The sequence below is a fragment of the Babylonia areolata genome, chromosome 23 (genome assembly GCF_041734735.1).
Source record: "Babylonia areolata isolate BAREFJ2019XMU chromosome 23, ASM4173473v1, whole genome shotgun sequence".
Classification (NCBI taxonomy): Eukaryota; Metazoa; Mollusca; class Gastropoda; order Neogastropoda; family Buccinidae; genus Babylonia; species Babylonia areolata.
In genome coordinates, this window is record NC_134898.1 from 23,095,560 (window position 1) to 23,118,003 (window position 22,444).

Here is a 22,444-nt window from a genome sequence, read left to right on the forward strand (position 1 = left end):
AAAGCATTGCCTCTTATCTCCAGTAGGAATCACATGTGGGCCATGAAGGCCTGGCCTCTTTTCTCCAGTAGGAATCACATGTAGGTCATGAAGGCTTTGCCTCTTTTCTCCAGTAGGAATCACATGTGGGTCATGAAGGCTTTGCCTCTTTTCTCCAGTAGGAATCACATGTGGGTCATGAAGGCCTTGCCTCTTTTCTCCAGTAGGAATCACATGTGGGTCATGAAGGCTTTGCCTCTCTTGTGTTATATGTTGCCATCCTCTGTTTGTGATTTCAGACAGTTGAACTCTATTACTGCATAACTGGTTGTGTGACTGTGTTTGCCTCTCTAACACAAGCCGTGAAAGGATATAGCGACACCCAAAGTAAAAAAAACAAACAAAAAACAAAACAAAACAAAAAACCATATTTCGCGTAAAACGTGCACAAGAGTGTGTCAAAACATCACACAATGATTAATTCATTTAATCTTCACTCACCTCAAACATTCAAAGTGTTTATATTGAACACTAACACAAAATTCAGCTTCACACACAAGCGCAAAACGAAAGAAGTACAAGCTGTGACATTCAACACCGGATTCGCACAGCGAACATCTGCGTGTTGTGTTATCGGTGCAGCCCGTAGCTCCGCGCCAATGTGTTTGGTCTGCTGATAAAAAGTTAATTCATTCAACATATTGCAATGGCACCCATTGATGTTACATTAGACATGACTATGGGGCATGAAGAAGTACAAATGACAAGAAACCTATTTAGTCAAGCCTGGTGCCTTTCAATTTGATACTGTTAGGGAACTTGATTTGGGTATCAATGTAATGTACTGAAACGCCTTGCCTGTGACAGCTACGCCACAGAAGGACAGACCCCTACTATCTGCTGACGAGGCAGGAACAGGTGTCAGTGTTCCAACTCAAAATAACCGCTCAAACCGCCACTCATACGCTAAATTCCGCATAAGTGACCAGCACGGTGCCACTGTGGGACTGACAGCCAGACAACAGATCAAACGCAGCCCTGCCCCTTCCATGAGGTGCTAAGGACAAGATACTGGCCTGACCTAACTCCAGTGACCCGGAAATACTTTGGCTGTGTGGAATACCTGCAGCCTACAACGGCTTTCTTTGCGGAGATTGGGGGTCCATCCAACGAAGTAGAAAAGAAAGCATGAGACACCTTGCTGCAAACACAAAGACATTGGAAAGGCTCCCTCATGGCCCATGAGGAGAACCACATTTAGACAATCGTCGATGAGTTACCCGAAGCATCTAGTATGTTCGCCTGACACTCAGAAGGACATAAGTTCTTCTCCAGTCTTCACCAACATTGCCCACCAACATCCATGCGTTATCAGCAATGGTAAACAGCTGAACTTTCTTTTATGACCAAAGGCAACACCGTCTCTAACGATTGTCCCTTGGACTGTCATGTTACAGCCAGGATACAGAAAGTATACCAGGCATTTGATAGACTCCACACAAGAGACTTGCAAAACAAGGATGTTAAGAAGCACCGTACAATAATATTCACATCATTACTCCACGGTTGCGAAAAAAGAACTTTAAACCACAGGTACACCAAAATGCTGCAGCAATTTCGCACACACTCCGTATGGTCAGTTCGCTAACCAAAACGTTCTGGACAGAGCTGGCAAATACAAGAATCGAAGCTAGGCGGAGCCCAGGCCGTGTACGCGTATCATGCACATGGAAGTGTCCAAACTTCCCGGAAAGCTCTTTTATGGGGAACTGGTACATGGAAGTTCCAGTTAGTGACACCGGTATAAAGTTTACATCAAGACAAACTTCAAATGGGGAAACATTCAGTTGAGCTGCTGGGTTTGCAGCTGCTGATAGAAGTAGCTGTTCCAGTAAATAGAAGCCAGCCATGCTGCTGTGAGAACTTAGCATTTTCAACACTTTGAACAACCCTACCACATCTCTACCAACCTATCTATATAATCTTTCAGTACACCTCTTCCCCAATATCGATACTACGACCCCACCCGCTTTGTTAATAAGCAACTAATTTGGTATATCCTCTAAGCCAATATCAACAACACAATGTTTTTGGTTGTTTTCTCAATATCTCTCACTCTCTCTCTCACACACACACTCTCTCTCTCTCTCTCTCTCTCTCTCTCTCTCTCCCTCTCACTCTTTCCCTTTCTCACACACATATTCAACCACTGACACCCGCAAGCACATATGACCACACGCACACAGATACACATAATCACACACACAAACATTAGCATACAAGCATGTATAAACACTAGCGTGTGAGCTCATATAACAAACACGCATTCACACACACACACACACACACACACACACACACACACACACACACACACACACACACACACACACACACACACACACACACACACACACACACTTTTATACAGCTGTGAGCAAGCACACCATCGCTACAAAAATAATTTATTCTAACCAATCATGCACACATACACATGCATAAAAAACACACTTATACACTAATACGCACACAAACAATAAATGCACTTACCCACCCACCCACCCACACACACACACACACACACACACACACACACACACACACACACACACACACACACACACGCACGCACATGGAGAGAGAGAGAGAGAGAGAGAGAGAGAGAGAGAGAGAGAGACGCTTCAGACGCTTCAGACATTATTTATTGACATTGGCATATCAACAGCCCTTATGTCAAGGGGACATGATTCTCAATTGCAGCATCGTGTATTGAACGAAAAAAGAAACAAAAAACAAAAACAAACTATGAACAGTAAATAAAACAATTCTTGTCAATAAGATTTTCTAGATGAAAGTGAGTTAATTGTTTATAGATGCATGTGCCCAGTACAAGCACACATACATCATTTTCAACCACACTCTATCATCTCTATCATCAACCTCTACTATTTAGCCTAACTGACAACCACAACAACAAATATTATAAACTGTTCATATTCAATTTGACCATCAGGTGCATACAAATGCAATATTTTATTCATAGATATAACTACTACATATTCTAACTAACCATTTTTCTTTTCCGGATGTTAATAGCCTCTGCAACATATCTGGTGAGCGAAATTAGAACTTCATCATTATCAGAAGATAACAAGCTTTGCACGGTTTGCCTTCTCTCGGCGGCCACATGTAAAAGTTGATTCTGAGCCCTGATATCTTGATATGCTTTGCAATGAAATAGGAAATGGTCTTCATCTTCTCTCACACCATCCATACACACCATGCACAATTTATCCCCAATACCTTCCGAATCAAACCATCTTCTATTTTCTTTTAAGCCTAATGTTCTGTTTCTAAACCTTGCTAATATATTCCTGTGCCATTCATTAGTAACTATTATCAAAATTTATCTGGATGTAATACACTTTTGAAGGAATGGAACCAAGAATACTTTATACTGTCTTCCATCTTGGAGTGCCAGTTTTGTTTATAACAAGATACTAAACGATTTTTAAATTCCGAAATAAATCCTCTTTCATTCCCAATTTCCTGACTAAGCCATACAATACCAAACCCGTTTACTGTAAGAACTTGGAGAGAGAGAGAGAGAGAGAGAGAGAGAGAGAGAGAGAGAGAGAGAGAGAGGCATACAAAGAAACGAGCAAATTAACACTAGCATACTTGCAAACACACACGCAGTGCACACACACACACACACACACACACACACACACACACACACACACACACACACACACACACACACACACACACACACACACAAACAAAAAAGCAAACAACCAAATACATATTCATACATACATACATACATTCTTGCATGATGTGGAAATTTAGCTTGGAGGTAACGCGTCCGCCCAGGAAGCGAGAGAATCTGAGCTCACTGGTTCGAATCCTATAATTGCCATTATTTCCACCCCCTTCACTTAAGCGTGAGTGGTACATGGTGGTCGAGACGCTAGTCATTTGGATGAGACGATAAACCGAGGTCACGTGTACAGTATGCCAGTAAAAGAACCCACGGCAAGAAAATGGTTGTCCCTGGCGAAATTCTGTAGTAAAATCCACTTCGAGAGGAAAACAAATAAACTGCAGGCAGAAAAAAACAACAACATAAAAATGGGTGGCGCTCACAGTGTTACGATGCGCTCGAAATTCACCCAGAGAAATGTATAGTGTCAAAAGAGAGAAATACAACACATAACACTTCAATACATATATACATGATACAATACAATACAATGCGATACAATGCAATACATACATATATGGTGGTGTGTCCATCGAGATCGATGATGACCATCGTTGTCATCCAGCTGGGGGGTGGGGGGAGGGTAGTGGTGGGGTGGGGTGGGGGGGGGGAGGATGCTCATGAATCTATCAGTGAATGCGCAGATGGCTGAATAGTCCAATCTGCGCACAAAATGTTCACTGACAGTTGGGGCAGACAATGACAGGCATATCATTGTCAGGGAGCTTGTTTGCCCGTGACTTTCTGGCCTGCCTCTTCTGAACAGCTGCAGCAGTCCTGTTGGCCTCGCACAACTTGGCGCCTTTGTGCACAGCAGCGCGCCATTTGTCACGGTCCACTGCAGATTCCTCCCAGGAGTCAGGGTTGATATCAAACGCTTTCAGAGAGACTTTCAGAGTATCTCTGAAGCGCTTCTTCTGACCTCCGTGTGATCTCTTCCCTTGTTGCAGCTCGCCATAGAAGAGCCTTTTGGGCAGCCGATGGTCTGGCATGCACGCCACGTGTCCAGCCCAGCGAAGCTGGGACTGGATCAGGATGGTGAAGATGCTGGGAAGGGTGGCTTTTGTGAGCACCTCTGTGTCTGGGGTCATGTCTTGCCACTTGATGTTCAGTAGCTTCCTGAGGCATGTTGTGTGGAAGTGGTTCAGCTTCTTGGCATGTCGTTGGTACACTGTCCAAGTTTCGCAGGCGTACAGTAGTGTGGGGAGAACTACTGCTCTGTAGACCTTTAGCTTGGTCTCAAGACTAATGCCTCTTCTGTTTCAGACATTTGCATTGAGTTCAGTAGTCCTGTCGCCACAGGACTTGGGGGTGATGAAATGAATAATAATAATAATAATAATAATAATAATAATGGTTACTTATATAGCACACTATCCAGAAATCTGCTCTAGGTGCTTTACAAAAACGCTTTTGATAACATAAAACATTATATCTATGTTACATACACACACCAAAATGTGACCACACACACACACACACACACACACACACACACACACACACACACACGCACGCACGCACGCACGCACGCACGCACGCACGCACACACACACTGCATACATACATTTTAACATACATGTGTATCTAACAGCTACCCTAACACATACGCACACATAGGCAGGCACAAACTTACATAAACACACGCACACACAATACACATTCATATACATGCATGTAATTATGTACACATACATATGTATACACACATAGTCAAGCACACCTAACGAAAAGGAAGTGGACCTGCCACAATTGAACTTATTGCTGAGGGAAAAGGTGAGTTTTGAGACGAGATTTAAAAGATGCGACGGAATCAGAATGACGGAGGTTATCAGGGAGCTTGTTCCACGTCTTTGGCGATTGAAAAGAAAATGATCTGTGTCCATAGTCTTACTTCTGACGTGAGGTATCCTGAGAAGTCGAGTATCAGAGGAAGAACGGAGCTGGCGAGACGGGGTATAGATATGGATGAGTTCAGAAAGATACTTGGGGCCAGATCCGTTGACTGCAGAAAAGGTCAGAGTGGATAGCTTATAGTCTATTCGATCAGAAACAGGCAACCAGTGGAGAGACTGAAGGAGAGGAGAAACATGGTCAAATTTAGAAGCTCTGCAAATGAGTCTGGCAGCGTTATTCTGAATTCGTTGGAGTCTATCTAACAGGTATTTGGGAAGGCCGGCCAAAAGAGAGTTGCAGTAATCCAATCTTGAGAGAACCAGAGAGCATACAAGTGTCTTGGTTGCATCGGTTGAGAGATAGTGGCGGATAGAGCTGATTCTACGCAGTTCCAAATAGGCAACTTTACAGATATTCGAAATGTGCTGTTGGAAGGAAAGAGACTGGTCCAGGATTACACCAAGACTGCGAACAGAGGCAGAAAGTGAAACAGGTGTGCTATTGATCAGAACAGAGTCAGGAAAGGAAGGATGTTGACGAAACTTCTTTGGACAGGTTATCATAAATTCAGTCTTATCATCATTTAATTGCAGCTTGTTGAGAGTCATCCAGTCCTTTAGGCCAGCAATGCACTCCTGTGTTTGAGTCACCAGTGCATCAAATTCAGCTATGGAAGCCGACTGATAAAGTTGTGTGTCATCAGCAAAGCTCTCATGAAGGATGAAAGGTTATTTTGGATGACTGATGACTTGCGCGATGAGTTTGTTTAAAGTGAAGAGGAGTTGCGCAACGTCGACCTCACTCTCTCGTCCGGGTCCACCAATTTCCAGTGGCAAGACTAAGTCGAGACGACTGGAGGATGAGCACGGATGCAGTGGATGACCAAGATATCCTTTCGGTGTCTCATCTTGCTCTCTGCACTCCACAGTGTGTTGCTGTAACCGCCTTCCTCTCCGTTGAACCGACAGGTTTCTTCCGCAGATTCTGCCGGATCCAGACTTCGCATGCATGGGTAGACACACCCCGGGGGCCAACTGCGTGTGGCATGCACACAGCACGGTGGAGTTCGATGGCCGTCGGTGGCTCTCCTGAGCCAACGCCCTTTTATGGATCTCCATAAGGGTGTCTAGCCACCCACCTCACCAGTCCCGGAAGGGAGCGGTGGGAGTGCCGGTTTAGTCGCAGGCAACCCGACCCTGAACAGGTTGTACTGGATTACAGGTTACCAGTAGCAGATCTAATGACCTGACCTGATACATTAACACTTATGCACTCACTCTAAACACATACTAACACAAACACAAACAAACACACTAACAATGGCACACCTGCAAACTAACACAAGCACACTTGCAAACACAAAGATGGTGGTACACTGACTGACTGAAACCATTTATTGCCAGATTAACTTTTTGTTGTACTGATATTTTCGCAACCATTTGAATAAATATTAACAGAGCAACAGAAAGAAAATCTAATTTGAGAAACACACACACACACACACACACACACACACACGCACACACGCACGCACGCACACACACACACACACACACATACATATATATATTTATATATATATATATATATATTGTGTGTGTGTGTGTGTGTGTGTGTACGTGCCTGTGTACGTGTGTGTGTACGTGCGTGTGTGTATGTGTGTGTGTGTGTGTGTGTGTGTGTGTGTGTGTGTGTGCGTGCGTGTGTGTATGTGTGTGTGTGTGTGTGTGTGTGAACACAAATACTTACACACTCTAAACGTATACTGTCACGGCTCGTGACGGTTGCTATGTGTGTTCATGTACAACTCTTTTCCATCCCTTCTCCCCCTTTCTCTCCCCCCCATCCTCTCTCTCTCTCCCTTCTCCCCCTCTTTCCATCCCTCTCCTTCACCTCCCTCTCTCTCCTTCATGTTTTTACACGTGCATATCTGAGGATATGTGTATGTCATGTCCCTTCCCCTGAACGTTTTGTGAACTCTGAGTGAGTTCTGAAGTCCATATGGTGGGGACAGAAAGATTTCTCTGGGCTTTTGATGCCAAGCTCTGTCAAGAGACGGATCACCGTTCCAGCGAGGGAGCTGTTGGGTGTCGTCTTACAGAAGTAGTGGGGTGTGTTCGTTGTCACCCCCTTCTTTCTGTGTGTGTGTGGGTCTGTGTTTCACCCTGGGCAGCGGTGTGCCCATATACCTGGTGACAGGTGAGGGAGTCTGTGTTTGTCTGCGTAATATTAATGTAGTGATGTGAATTATGATATTGGTTGACATTAAAGTGAGGTTTAGGTTGCTTGCAAGGTCGGGGTGATGTTGTTTTTTTTTAGTGGAAATCTTTTAAATCCAGCACTCTTTTATCTCTAAATATTCGGGGGAAATTAGTAAATTTGTTGTTTGGGTGTATCATTTTGCCATAATTATATTCAGCTCGGACTGTTTCCGCTCTGTAATGGTGATTGTCTAATTGCAGTATGTAAATTTTCCCAAACATTTTTGGTGGGGATGGAAATGTGATGTAATTGTAATGTAGCCCGGCTGGTGCTGTTTATATTATTCGGAACTAGTATGATGGAAACTGAAATATTATTGCCATTTGTGGTTAGCGTAATGTATATTGCTTAAGGAAGAGATAAGTGGGGAGGGGGGGGATGTACTCTTTTGCAACTAGTAAAAAAGAACATAGTCTACAGAGCCAGCGAGGTGTTACAGGTTTTCCTGTTTCCCTCCCTTCCGTGCCACTGCCTTCGACGGGTCTCCGGGACAAGTCTGGAATGGTCCTCGTCCCCCTTCTAACGTGTCACCCCCGAAACTCCCTCACTCCCGTTCCCGTTCCCGCTCCCACTTTCCCACTGTCCCTCTTGCCCGACCAGCTTCAGCCAGAAAACTACCAACGTGGTCCGTCTTTGGCTGTCAGCAAATGTCTGAACTCTGGCAGCGTGTTTTAGCAGAACTGGCGCTGCAATTGTCTGCAAATTGTATTGTGCTGTAGTTAGACAGAGGTTATTTTTGTGTGTGTGTGTGTGAGTAATGCTTGGGTGGCGTTCATTTATTTATGTATGTTTGCATGACCATAGTAAAACGAGCTGAACTTTTCTGTGTCTCCGTGTTTGTGTTGTCGGGACGTTAGCTAGTCTGGGAAGGGGCGGGGGTTCATGGCCAACTCCTTACGGGTTGTGACACATACCTACACAAAAGACTGAAAGAAAACACACACACACACACACACACACACACACACACACACACACACACACACACACACTTTTCTACACCTGTCTGAAAGCACATCACAACCACCACCACCACCACCACAATAATTGTATTCGAATCAAAACCAACGCCTTGTCAGCTGTCATGAAAAGAAGAGAAAGAAGTAAAAAAAAAAAGAAGAAAAAAAAAAGACTTATTGAATCTTAAACTTTTCTGTTTCTCACATACAGTGTCGAATACATTCAACTGAAGGAAAGCCGCACAGCTGAAGCCAACTGAAGTTGTTTGTATTTCGTCTAGATATAATTAGTATTTGTATTCACAAAGGCTTGCGATATTTTTCTGGATCACTCTAAATATCTTGTATGCAGATTTAAATATATAATGTTAGGTAAACCTAACTGCAAATACCATGTCACTGCGAATTTTTCGTATACCGCCCCACTTCGAAGCGTTCTCACCAATCATATTTCACACAATGACGCCTGCTTCAAACTCGTTCAAAACCAACGCCTTATCAGCTGTCATGAAAAGAAGAGGAAGAAGAAAAAGAAAGACTTATTAAATCTTAAACTTTTCTGTTTCTCACACACAGTGTCGAATATATTCAACTGAAGGAAAGCCGCACAGCCGAAGCCGACTGAAGTTGTTTGTATTTCGTCTAGATATAATCAGTGTTTGTATTCACAAAGGCTTGCGATATTTTTCTGGATCACTCTAAATATCTTGTATGCAGATTTAAATATATAATGTTAGGTAAACCTAACTGCAAATACCATGTCACTGCGAATTTTTCGTATACCGCCCCACTTCGAAGCGTTCTCACCAATCATATTTCACACAATGACGCCTGCTTCAACCTCGTTTTTGTACCTTGACGAATCTCCAAACGAACCAGTCAAACATCAGCTATTTCTGGCTATTTCCGCGCTCTTTCTTTCCTCCTTGCACCACCGCAGACCATGTTAACAAACGTGTTATTACCACCTTAAAAATCGCATGTAGTAAGACCTGATTGTTGACACAGTTTGAAATAGCTGATTAAGCTGGATATGTTGAACAAATTGTGCATTTCCAGTGCTGGGAGAATTTAAGAAAGCAACAAATGAGAATGTCAGTTTTGTAAAGTAGCTCCAAAATATTATCGTTGACAATTAGACCATAGCGTATTCTGATGTTAGTCTATTTGCGAACGATGTTGCACAGTTACTGAGCACTCTCAGAGGACTGTGTTTGTGGGTCCTGTAGAATGTGTGTGTGTGTGTGAGAGAGTGTGTGTGCGTGTCTTTGTCAGGCAACCCTGCTATTTCAACCGTTGAATACACCGTTGGAAAGAAGGAGTAGACGAGCTTTTCTCTGGTGCTACTGCATTTATCAATAAAGGAAGTAGGTGACTGATTACTTACGAACAATCCTTTTTTCTGTTTCATGTATAACGGTGTACCGAAGCATACAGAAAATGGACAGACCACGAAGACGCTGGAAACAAATTCTGCAATGTCTGTGGCTGCTGTTACTCTGGCCAGATTCAGCGGTGACAGGGCAAACTGATGACGATGAGACAGCCCCTCACAGACCACAGGATCTTGTTGGCACTATACCCCACAATGTGACACAAATTCCTAGAGAAAGCAACTCATGGAAGAGACAGACTTGGGGTGAGGAACACGTCTTGTTTTCTGGTAAATACACGACAGATGCAGTTTTCTCTTCGTCTTCTACCACTCAGAAATCTCCGTGTCAGAACGTGGAAGAAGTAAGAATTGCAGGAGACGGAGTCATTGAGTTAAGAGAAACCCGCCAAGACTGTAAATACATGAGGACATGGAACATCCGAACATCCTCCTCTAATGACGGAATCATCTTAGACTTCAGTGACGTGCTCCTGCGATCCAGAAATGAAATGCAGATTTTCACACTGTCAAAAGACTCAGAAAGAGTAGAACAGAGGAACTTCACCCGTGCTTACTCCGATTTCAGTCCTCTTCTACTACAAGAAGCAAGAGTGCTTGTGGTCCTGCATGCGCCATATTCGTATTTGAAAATCTCTTACTACTCTCACCCTATTTCCAGAATGCCGCGTAAAGTAGACATTTACAATACCCCAGTGCCAAGGACAAGCTTTCCAATGTATGACTGCTCCGGGAACATAACAATCCCCACCGCTTTCAGATGCAACAATATCCTGCAGTGTATCTCTGGCGAGGATGAAGAAGGGTGTGAGTACACCAAACAAGGTTGTGAGAAAGGGTGGGCACCTTACAAGGATCAGTGTTTGAAGATGGAATTCGTCATGCTCTTTTTGCACGTTCCAGGCCATTCTCTTGCCACCTTCCCCAGTGTGGCGGAGGAAACGTGTGCCTCCAAGTACGGGGGTTCCTTGGCCACACTGCCTGATGATGAAGGGATCATGCTAGTGGGCAACTTGTTACGACAGACTGGTCACAGAAATGTAGTTATAGGCCTCAAGAAGGTGAAGCCAGTATCTGAGCTGCTGCGCCATATGTACAGGTCCTTTATCTTTCTTCTTTACTTTTTCCCCTTTGCTCTATTTGTTCTCGTTTCATTTCTGTTTTAGAGGTCGCGTCGTATGTACAGGTCTTCTTTATTTCCGTGTTGTTTTTTCTTTCCTCCTTCCATATGTTTGTTTCAATCTAATTTCTGTTTGTTTTCATGCACAGGCTTTCAAATCCCGATTAGTTCGTTGTGTCTATGCAGAGGCAAAACATCTGCCTTCTTTTCGTTGTTCTTCATATCAGACATATAACATATACAGATCAATTTGCGTGCTTCAACTCCAAGTTGAATCTGAAATAGAAAATGGTTTTATTGATGATTCGTTGAACCCATTCAGGAAGACTGAAATTTGATAGAAAGAAATATGATAACACAGATACAGGAAATGGAGATTACTCTCGGATGGCATCAATGAATGGGACAGAATTTGTAGACGTCCTGCGCTTGGATGTGGCAAAGTAGATTCGAACCTCTACTGTTGTACAATTTCATGAAGGAGGAATGAATCTTTGTCCCGTCCCACATACCATGAGTGTAAATATTTTGTTTAAACATGAAATTTCACATTTAAATATCAGCGTCTAAAAGGCAGGAGAGGAGGGGTTTGGGAAAACGAGGTGTATTGAGGTAGAATCAAAGATGAATACTTGAAATGAATATGAGTACGAAATATTACTAATTGAAATTCGTAAAAGAAAATTCATGAATTTAACGAGGGATACAACTGGTAATGAATGCAGAAAGTCAAAAACATCAACGTTCCCATTGCCTTGTGGTGAAACACTTTCGTGCTGGTAAAGCTTCATCAAATCACAGGCAAAAGTTATGTGCTTAACTATCACATCACTAAAACAAATGCACTTGGCATCTGGGCAATATTTAGCATTTGATAAGTTAGCAAAATAGTTATGGAAAATAGGAGTAGAAAACCAGTTACTCAGCCACAGGAAATTTGATAAGTTAACAAAAGAATGTTTAAACCTATTTGAGAGATAAGTCACTGAAAGAAACATGGATTCTCAATGAATATGTATGAAAGGGATCCGAATTTTGAAGGACATGTCTTTCTTTTTTCTGGCCTGGGCACGTGTTTCGGAGCATGAGTCCCGTCCTCAGCAAGCACATAGATAAACGAAAACCAGTCAATGAGACCCAAGAAACAATACAAAGAATATGAACATTGTCTGCATGTTATTATTGCATATGTAATAAGCTATCGTTATGTCCTACATTTTTCGTCTTTTTCACAATTCATTGTGTCTGCTTTCATTGTGGCTGTATACTGGCTCATTTTTGTTAGTATCTGTTATTTCTAATATTTCAAGGGGTCAGTGGCTTATATCACGGAGGGGGTTAACACTTATTCTCTTTTGTTTAATTCTTTTTTTTTTAAGTTCCAGCTTGTTTTATTCGATATAAGTATATATAGTAAGCAAATACATTCAACTGCCTGTTTTACAGTATTTTAGAAGAAAACGTACACATAGGCGTCCAACAAAAGGGAGTTAGATGCGAGTACATGTGTGAGTGGGAAAACAAAACGAACCAATGAGGAGAGAACGAAGTCAATGCCAGACAGCAGAGTCCAAACAAACGATAAGAAACATCGTTCTGTTCAGCATGTACTAATGACTGAATAACGGAATGTATGAATGAACGAATGAATGAATGAACGAACAAATGAATGAATGCGTGATTAAATGAACGACTGAATGGATCATTGATGAATAATGTTTTTGTTTACCCTGGTTGATTGTACACATCAGAATCTACCACATAGCTTGTATGAACTGATCGTATATACGAGGGTCATTCAATAAATAAGGTGAATGTTTCGGTATAAGGACTTCTAATACAGATAGAAGCTTACTTTTTTTTCTTCTTTTTTTTCAACGTAGTCTCCCAGCACTGTCACACACTTTTCCCATCTGTGCACAAGCTTGCATATTCCCTCAGCGTAAAAATCTTTGGACTGATGTCTCAGCCAGTCGCTCACAACACTTTTGACTTCATCGTCACTTTCAAAGTTCGTGCCTCTCGTGAACGCTTTCAAGGGACCAAACAGGTGAAAGTCTGAAGGGGCAAGGTCTGGGCTGTAAGGGGGATGAGGGAGCAGTTCCCAGCCCAGCTCGTTGATGGTCTGCACCGTTCGGGCTGCTGTGTGAGGCCTTGCGTTGTCATGATGCAAGATGACTCCTTCTGACTGATGACCCCTGCGTTTGTTCTTTATGTCTTTCTTGACCTGCCTCAGCAGTTCACAGTAGTTGGCACTGTTCACAGTGCTTCCTTTCTCAAGGAATGAAATGGTGATTGGGCCTTGCATATCCCAAAAAACGGTGAGCATCACTTTCCTCGTGGACCGCTGGGACTTGAACTTCTTCTTCACTGGAGAGCCTACGTGCTTCCACTCCATGGACTGCCGTTTGGACTCAGGCTCATAGTGCCAAACCCATGCCTCGTCACATGTGACCACCTTCTTCAGAAACTCATCACCATCTTTCTCACAGCGGCAGAGACACTGCTGGGACAACTCGACCCTCCTCTGTTTGTGCTCTGGAGTAAGCATCTTTGGCACCCACCGGCAGCTGACCTTCGAGTAGCCAAGGTCATCATGGACAATTTTGTGTGCTGTCCCAACAGATAAGCTCAAAGTCCTTGCAATGTCATCCACTGTCACCCTTCTGTCAGACTGAATGAGGTCATTGACTGATTCGATCACCTCAGGAGACCTCACTTCTGTAGGCCTTCCAGGCCTGTCTTCATCCTCAACACTGCTCCGTCCTTCTTTAAACAATTTAGCCCACTTGTAGACATTTTTTCGGCTGAAACATGTGGCACCATACACAGTTGACATTCTCCTATGAATTTCAACTGGTTTGCACCCTTCAGCAACCAAAAACTTGATAACTGACCGCTGTTCAATCCTGGAGCATGCTTCTTGGTCGGCCATCTTTGTTAATCGCCAAAACTCTCAAAGTTTTTTTTTTAATCTGCAAAACAAATTAAATCCATGTGAAAAAGAAGTAAAACAAAAAAACAAACAAACAAAAAAGTAAGTTTCTATCTGTATTAGAAGTCCTTATACCGAAAAATTCACTTTATTTATTGAATGACCACGTACTTATATTTAAAAAGTGAGCATTCTGTCCCGAGGTTTGTGCAGATACCTATGGCAATGGGGAGACAAAGGCAGTCCCATAGCCTACGAACAGCAACAGCTCCAGAGAGATGGACCATTGCTGGACTGTGCCACTCTCAATGCTTATCCTGGTATCCACTTTCGGCCCTTGAGATGCGTCCTTCCTGGCTCTTTCCCTAATGGTTATGTCTGCATGAGACGGAACCCCGCTCAGCCAAGTGTGAGTGTAAGTCGACCTTTAAGCGCTCACTTCCATCCACCAAGACGCCCACTTGACCAAATGCCCACAAAGCAGTGTGCTGACGGTTCTTTGGTGCAGACGTTCCATCGCTGTCAGTCTGATGACGTGGACCAGTTGTCCCCCAACGGTTTTGCTGTGTTCCATTGTCGTTACGGACCACATGTTCACTATGCCTTGGTGTGTGATGGGAACAGTGATTGTGCTGATGGAAGTGATGAAATAAACTGTCGTCCGGTACTTGAATCCACAGTGGACGAGACTATGTTCGTTTGTGACAATCTTCAAACGATCGCAAAATCCCAACGGTGCAACGGTATGACTGACTGTTTTGATGGATCAGATGAGGTGGACTGTACATTTTGCAATGAAGGGATTATGTGCACTGGTATTGGCTGCGTTCCTTATCCCTACAAAATGTATATGGATGGTTGTCCTCGTTCAATCTCAATGAGACAACCTGAGTTCGTGCAATATGACCCCTCTGTTTTGACTCTCGATGGCTATGGCATGTCCAAGATGGAACTCTATGACAAAAACAATGAAGAGGGATTGTTTCAGTGCACTAACGGAAACTACATTCAATCATTTCTTCTCAACAATGAAGAACTTGACTGTCAATTTGGTGAAGATGAAAATATCCCCTCTGAGAATGTGACATGCCCTGGGTTTTACATATGTCAATATTCCAGGCAATGCGTGCATCCTGACTTCATCTGTGATGGTATTAATCACTGTCCTTACAAAGATGATGAACGATACTGCAATCTTCCCTGCCCAACAGACTGTGTTTGTGAAGGGTATGCCTACTTCTGTACCAACCTCTCTGAACCGCAGTCATTGTGGAGTGCACGTTACCTGGATCTTAGTGGAAGTGTAAATGTGTCTTTACATCAGTTACAATTCATGACAAGGTTGCAGTTTTTTAATCTGTCCTATTGTAGATTAGAGATTGTGGTCTTAGGAAGCATGTCATTACTAAAAATCGCTGATCTTAGCTTTAATAATTTGATGAATTTGTCCTCACTAGTGTTCGAACAGCTGACGGGTTTGCGAACACTGAATCTGTCAGGAAATCCATTTGTCAGGGTTCTTGACTCGTCCTTTCATGAGTTTATAAAATCGTCAGGTCTAGTTAGTATTTTCCATTTTATAGTCACGGACACAGGTCTTGAATCAGTCGAAGACAGGGCTTTAAGTGCACTGACGCAGTTGACGACTTTGGATATCCAGCGAAACAAAATTAAATTCTATGATAAAGAAGTCTTCTTTGGTCTACGTAATTTACACAATCTGCTCACTGATGACCAAAAGTTATGTTGCAGTTATTTTCATCCAGCTTTGACTGAGTGCCATGCACCTGTCGACGAACTGTCTTCGTGCACTGACCTGTTACGGTCAGACTTTTTCAGGGTGTTTCTGTGGACGTTTTCTTTTCTGTCAATTATTGGTAATGCTGGTGTTCTCTTGTACCGAGCATTTGAAAAACAAAAGGCATCACCTCCTGCATTTCGAGTGTTGGTCTGTAACCTCTGTACTGCTGACATCTTCATGGGAGTTTACATGATGGTCATTGGCATTGCAGATGTTAAATTTCGTGGAATGTATGTATCAAAAGAAAGTGAATGGAAAAAGAGTTTAGAATGTACAATTGCAGGATTCCTGGGTCTAGTATCCAGTGAGGCGTCTGCCATGGCTATTTGTCTCATTACCCTGGATCGACTGCTGGTCTTGTATTTCCCATTCAAAAAACACTTTCACCTTAATGGGTGTTCCTCTCTAGTAGTCTGTGGTATTGTGTGGTTTCTTGGTCTGTCCATTGCAGCTGCACCATTATTGCTTAACTTAGATTTCTATGGGGAGACGAGCATTTGCCTCCCTCTTCCAGTCACACGCCACCAGTTCTCTGGTCAGTTCTATGCATTTGGGGTTTTTATTATCTTGAATTTTAGTATTTTCATTCTCATTGGGATGGGTCAAATTTGTATTTATTGTACAATTCGCAACGTCAGTAAACTGGCTGGAGCGCAACGGCGGTCACAGGAGCTGACCATTGCTCGACGCCTTTTCCTTGTAGTTTTCACAGACTTCTGCTGCTGGTTTCCTGTTGGTCTGATGGGCCTGCTGGCCAGTCGTGGATTTCCCATCCCTGGTGTGGTAAATGTCTGGGCTGCCATCTTTATTTTGCCACTGAATTCTGCCCTGAATCCTTTTCTGTATACTTTGAATACAGTACTGGAGAAAAGAAGAAATGCACAACTGCAGCAAAGAACCAAGAAGATTCTAGGGAACATGCAGTCTGAGCTCCCGAAGATGGATTCAAATCTGGCAGAAGAGGTTGTGCGAGTTTGTATCAGATCCAATATAGTAAAGATAGAAAAAATGTCACAATGGTTACATATACAAGATAGCAACACCAGCTACTGTGATTCTGATGCAAACAATGGCAATAACAAGAGTTCAGTTGATTGCTCATTTAGTGAGTAATTTTTCTCTGTTAATCAGCATGCTTGCACATGGAATGTACATAAAATACTAAAACGGTGATGGCTGTTTACACCTTAATGAAATAGAATCATTGTCAATGAAATTATATCTCCAGTCTTTTCAAACTCTGAATGAATTAGAAACAGCTTTCTATTTTTATTGGCTTAATTTAAAAAGGTTTGTTTTCGTGTGTTTTTTTGTTTTGTTTTTTTATCTGTTTTAAAAACAAATCTATTTACATTGGTACACTACAATGAAATGCAGTATAATAGGAAATTTCAACATCAAAGGTACACAGCTGCATTCCTGTTGATATGTGCAAATGACCGTGTTTGTAAAGCGCTTCGAGCTTGCTCTTCGACTCATAACAGGTGCTGCATAAGTGCCTATATCATCATCATCAACAACATCATTATCATCATCAAATACATGTGCTTTACAATTTCTTTAATCCTTTCTTATTAATCCCACATAATTATATCATTGTTGTAACAATAAGATCACAGACAAGAAGAAGGAGACACAAATAAACTGGATTATTTCCTTTCACACGCATTCGTCCTAAAGGATACTCACATTCAGTACAGCTTTACACCATTTGTCAACACACACGCATTCTACTTATCACTGCTGTGTACAATTTCGGTTCCATGTTGTTGTTGTTGTTGTTGTTGTTCTTGTTCTTGCTGCTGCTGCTGCTGTTGTTGTTGTTGTTGTAATCCATTTATTCCTCTTCGCTTCTTTCTCCCTTCTTTTCCTTTAATCTTTTACTTTCTTCCTTTCTCTTTCCCGTTGACGTATATCTCTCTTCAGCCCCAGCCTTGGTTCATGTCAACACATGCCCACCTTTTCTCTTACTATCGATATACTGTTTTCATTTCTTGCTACGTTTGTTTATTTATTTATTTATCTATGTATGCATTTACCTACGTATATATTTGTTTGTTTCCTTGGTTGCTTGCTTGTTTCTTGCACCTACGTTTCTAATACACAAACACTTGACAACATAAGTACAGACAGATAGTCACGTCAGTATATGGTCACTATCCTACCCTTGACATTATCAACTGATCCATAAATTTTACAATGAATAACTAAAATCGAATCTATTCACATAAAAATGATTTTATATCAAATGGATTGTCTAAAGAATATTTCTAATCATCTTTTAACACAACCCTGTCCTTTTGTCATTAATCTACAAGGAAAAATCAAAACCACAACATTGAATCACACCCTCATAAAGTCCATTTTAACCAAATTTTCTCTTTATACTTTGTAATCTGACTTCTGTCTCCAAAATTTTATGGAGTCAGAAACCCATGATTTATTCTTTTATAAATCACTAAAAAAAATCACTATAAAATCATTTCGCAAGTTACCATATTTCAGCATCCTGGTCCACAAATATTTGCATTGCCTTGTCTCCTAAAAGAAAATTGCTCAAATGACGAAACATTTCACATCCAATCCCTCAACAATCAGTAAGCCATGATACAATCATTGGTTCTCTCATCTCATCCATTGTCACTACAGAAAGACCATTTCCTTGTTTGCCAACAATAAAACAATGAAAGAAAAGAAATAAGTTTTCTTGTTGTTGTTGTTTAGCTTTCCCATCCTCATTGATAATCAGTTCCTCCATTGGGAAATTTACCCACACCGTCAATAGATTTTCTATTACAAACTGTTTTAAAGTTCTTTTTTTTTTTTTTTTTAACGTTCTCTCTCCCTTTTCTCTTCGCCAGTCTCTTTCCTCATCCAGGGAGCAAATGGCAAGGTATCTTTACCAACCTTCATACTGCGACTTGTTATAAACAATTCTCACAACTCACAAGCACACATGCAAATATTATCCCACACATGCAACTGCACTTTAAAGCATTTTCTCCCACATACACACTACAGAATAACACATTTTCTGGCTTCTCTGTTTTTTACTTCTATGGTGGGTTTTTTTTTGTTTGTTTGTTTTCTTGCACAGACTGTTGACAGTTTCGCAGGTTATTGTTATTTGGGGATATGTGTGTAATCAGTATGTCCCATGCAGGAGATGGGATATACTAAATCGCATCACGTGAACTGAGCTGAATTTCTATTGTCATTCATATTCCATGTTTAAGGACGTTGTAGTTTAGATTTGAGTTTGGTAGTGGCTCAGAATCCCTGCAAAGACAGTCAAGGCATGGAAGTTACGTCATCAGCGGAAACGACGTCATATAACAGGAAGCGTCATATCATGAGGCACCGAAACTGACGTCATAGATCAAGGTCGAGGTATATCATATCATGATGCAAGACAGGATGAGGTAGCTAGTGAAAAGAATGTCTGTGCAGAAAACTGGGTCACGCAGTTAGGAAAGACTGTCTGATCAGTCGATGATTGACAGCATTCGTTCACGGGGTCATGACATGCAAAATGAGTCATGTGGTAGAAAGGAATGTGGGTGATGAGTGAAGGGTAGCAAGAAGGGGCAATCAGAAAGAATGAAATCACTCCCAGCTGGTTGTTACCGCTTGGCGGAGACTCGTCTTGCACTCTCTATTCAAAGAATATACGAAAAGTCTGAATTGGTGCATATATAATTATTTGTTACCATGGACCAGAGGTTCAAGCATCCTATTACGTGCGTGATTTCGGGTTCTACTGAAAGCAGAAAGAGTGTGGGTCATGCAGTTTTGAATTATGTGTCAGATCTGATGATACCAGCTCCTGAAGAAAGGCTATACTGTTATGGGTAATGGCAAGACAGTTATTGAGAGTTCAAAGTTTATAGAGGGACTTCCAAATGAGGACATCCTGGAAGGTCACAATTGGCGTCTCCTGATTATCATTGACCATGGTGAATGAGACAGACAGGCATCAGACAAAGTTGTTTACTTAGGGCAGACACCGCAGAAATACGAGAATGATGTGTAGGGTTCACGTGATCAGCAATGATATTACATGTTTCATTCATTCTGCAGTGCTGTCCTACTGGTCCTTCTTTTTCTTCTTCTTCTTCACGTCGTCGTCATCATCGTTCATGGGCTACAACCCACATGTTCACTCATATATTTGTAGCCCTGTTAACCAGAGAGGTATATTAAGGGAACGGTACAAAAGGACATCCACCCCCCTCGCCCCCTGTCTTTTGAAATCCATTGTCTGTGATGGTTAAACAAAAGTGATTCTTGTGAGCAGACTTTGCTGAGCAAACAAGAATTATTGAGCAGGTAAATGGAGATAATTTAGCTGATAACAGATAGCAAAGTGAAATTTGAAGTGACTGCAACATTCTTGGGAACAACGCCCTATTTCTATAATCAAAGTGGCCTAAGCCAGCTTAAGTTAAGAGTTTCAACTTAGTCCAATGCATCCTAAGTTCACTTTGATTAATCTGACATTGAGAAGAGGTCCCAATTAGGTTTATGATGCATGAAGTTGGAAAGCATTCATTTTTGTGCCCATCAATCTATCAACACTGTCAGATATATATATATATATATATATATATATATATATATATATATATATATATATATACAAGTAGAGTAGCATACATGTATAATAACATGAATGATAACATGAATTATTGTAGCATGTTCATGGACATACTTTGCATTGGTAAAACCAAGTGACAAGCTAGATCACAGGTTAAGCAAGAAGATATATTTAAAAAAAAATGCCCTCATAAAACATGAATTGTGCAGAAATACTGAAATGAAAACAGAATTACAGCATGAACAGGAATAGCATGAAAAAACATATAATTGCTTCAGTTCAGCAAGAATGAAAAAATAAAACATGGGTATTGGCATCATGACTATTTTTGCTGTTCTGGCTGTAACATATTTCTTCACCAGTCTCAATACACTGATAGTGGAGTCCTGTTGCCGGTCATGTGGATCGCCTTGGGGTGGGAGCTGGTAACGGAGACGGCTCTGGTGCAGCTTGCAGGGTTGATGTTCTAGGCCTTGGCAGCCATACACCACTGTCAGTGTCAGTGTTTGAGTATGAAACCTTGTCCTGATGGTGCAGTGGGGCCAGACCTGTAAGCGTGACTGCTGGTGGCAGTTGCTGGCTGCACTTCTGCTGTGTGGGGCTGACTACAGATGGGAATACCTGTGGGACCACAGCGTCAGGTGTAGTGCTGTGGCGCCTCCGTCTACAACAGCGTCTCCTGTATCTCTGGTTTGGAGATGGAGCAGCTTGCGGCAGCCCAGGCTGCCCAGTGTGTGTAGTAGCAACACACTGGTTCTGGGCTGGAACTGGCAACTGGTGGTCATATGATATGGGCGGTGTGCTGGCATAGGGGATGCTGCTGTTGTTGTAGGCTGGTGACTTCAGCTGTAAGTGTGGCCAGCTGAACTTCAAGGTGGACAACAGTGGTGTTGTATACACTGGGACATGTGTTGTATGTGTCGCTGTACTCTCACAGCCATTGCTGGGCCTCCTTCTTCTCCGCCTCGAAAGTGGTGTCAGGGTGGTCACAGATGTACACCTAACACCTGGATCATCCCATCTCCAGCCTTGTTGACCTTGGTCCACAGGTACCGAAGATGGGACGTGTATTCTGGCATCATCTCCTTGGGCTGCTGCTGCCTGTTGAAGAAGGCAGTGGCTAGGGCTGTGGCGTCCCGCTGGTCTCTCCAGTTCTCATCAATTATAGTGAAGATTTTGACTGGGGTGTCCACTTTAGTTACTGGCAGCCTGACGATCTAGCGAGCTCGGCCTGCAAGGGCTGAGATCAGCCAGAGAGAGGCTGCCGCGTCATCAAGGAGCTGTAGCTGAAGGATCAGTCTGGCCTCTGGAATGAAGTCGTCGACCTCTCTGCCCGCTTCCTCACTGGATAGTATCGGGAGTTTGGGCAGGCAGTTGGATGGGGCCATGTTGATAAGGCGACGTTTCTTTTCCGTGGACTTGCTGTGCTGTCCTCTCTCTTCTTTCATGTTTAAACTAACCCTATGTGACTGTTAACATAACCTCTTGTCCCTGTACGATCCTAGCCCGCAAGCGCCAAATATGGAATGAACACGTGAGTGGTAAGGGTTGGTTTATTCATGTTTAATGAATTTTGATAAAAATGATTAAACAAATATGTGATGGAGTTAAATGAGTGGTAGGGGGTTCAAATATGTAATGCAGTAAACTTTGTGATAGGGATGTTCATTTATGGGTTGAATTTGGATAATAGGATAATTACGTTAAAAGAATAAAAGGAAAATTTTGGATTT

At 42.3% G+C, this 22,444-nt stretch overlaps 1 protein-coding gene across 1 annotated transcript in view; it reads left to right on the forward strand.

Annotated features, from left to right (window-relative positions):
* LOC143297613 (uncharacterized) overlaps positions 1–21,932 on the forward strand; it is a 37,672-nt gene extending 15,740 nt beyond the window's left edge. Inside the window, exons 5-9 of the mRNA XM_076610030.1 lie at positions 11,162–11,357; positions 14,527–14,977; positions 16,784–16,897; positions 21,249–21,441; positions 21,649–21,932. Of these exons, the coding sequence (XP_076466145.1) occupies positions 11,162–11,357; positions 14,527–14,977; positions 16,784–16,897; positions 21,249–21,441; positions 21,649–21,932 (1,238 nt within the window). The remainder of the gene's footprint in view (positions 1–11,161; positions 11,358–14,526; positions 14,978–16,783; positions 16,898–21,248; positions 21,442–21,648) is intronic.
* The last annotated feature ends 512 nt before the right edge of the window (positions 21,933–22,444 follow it).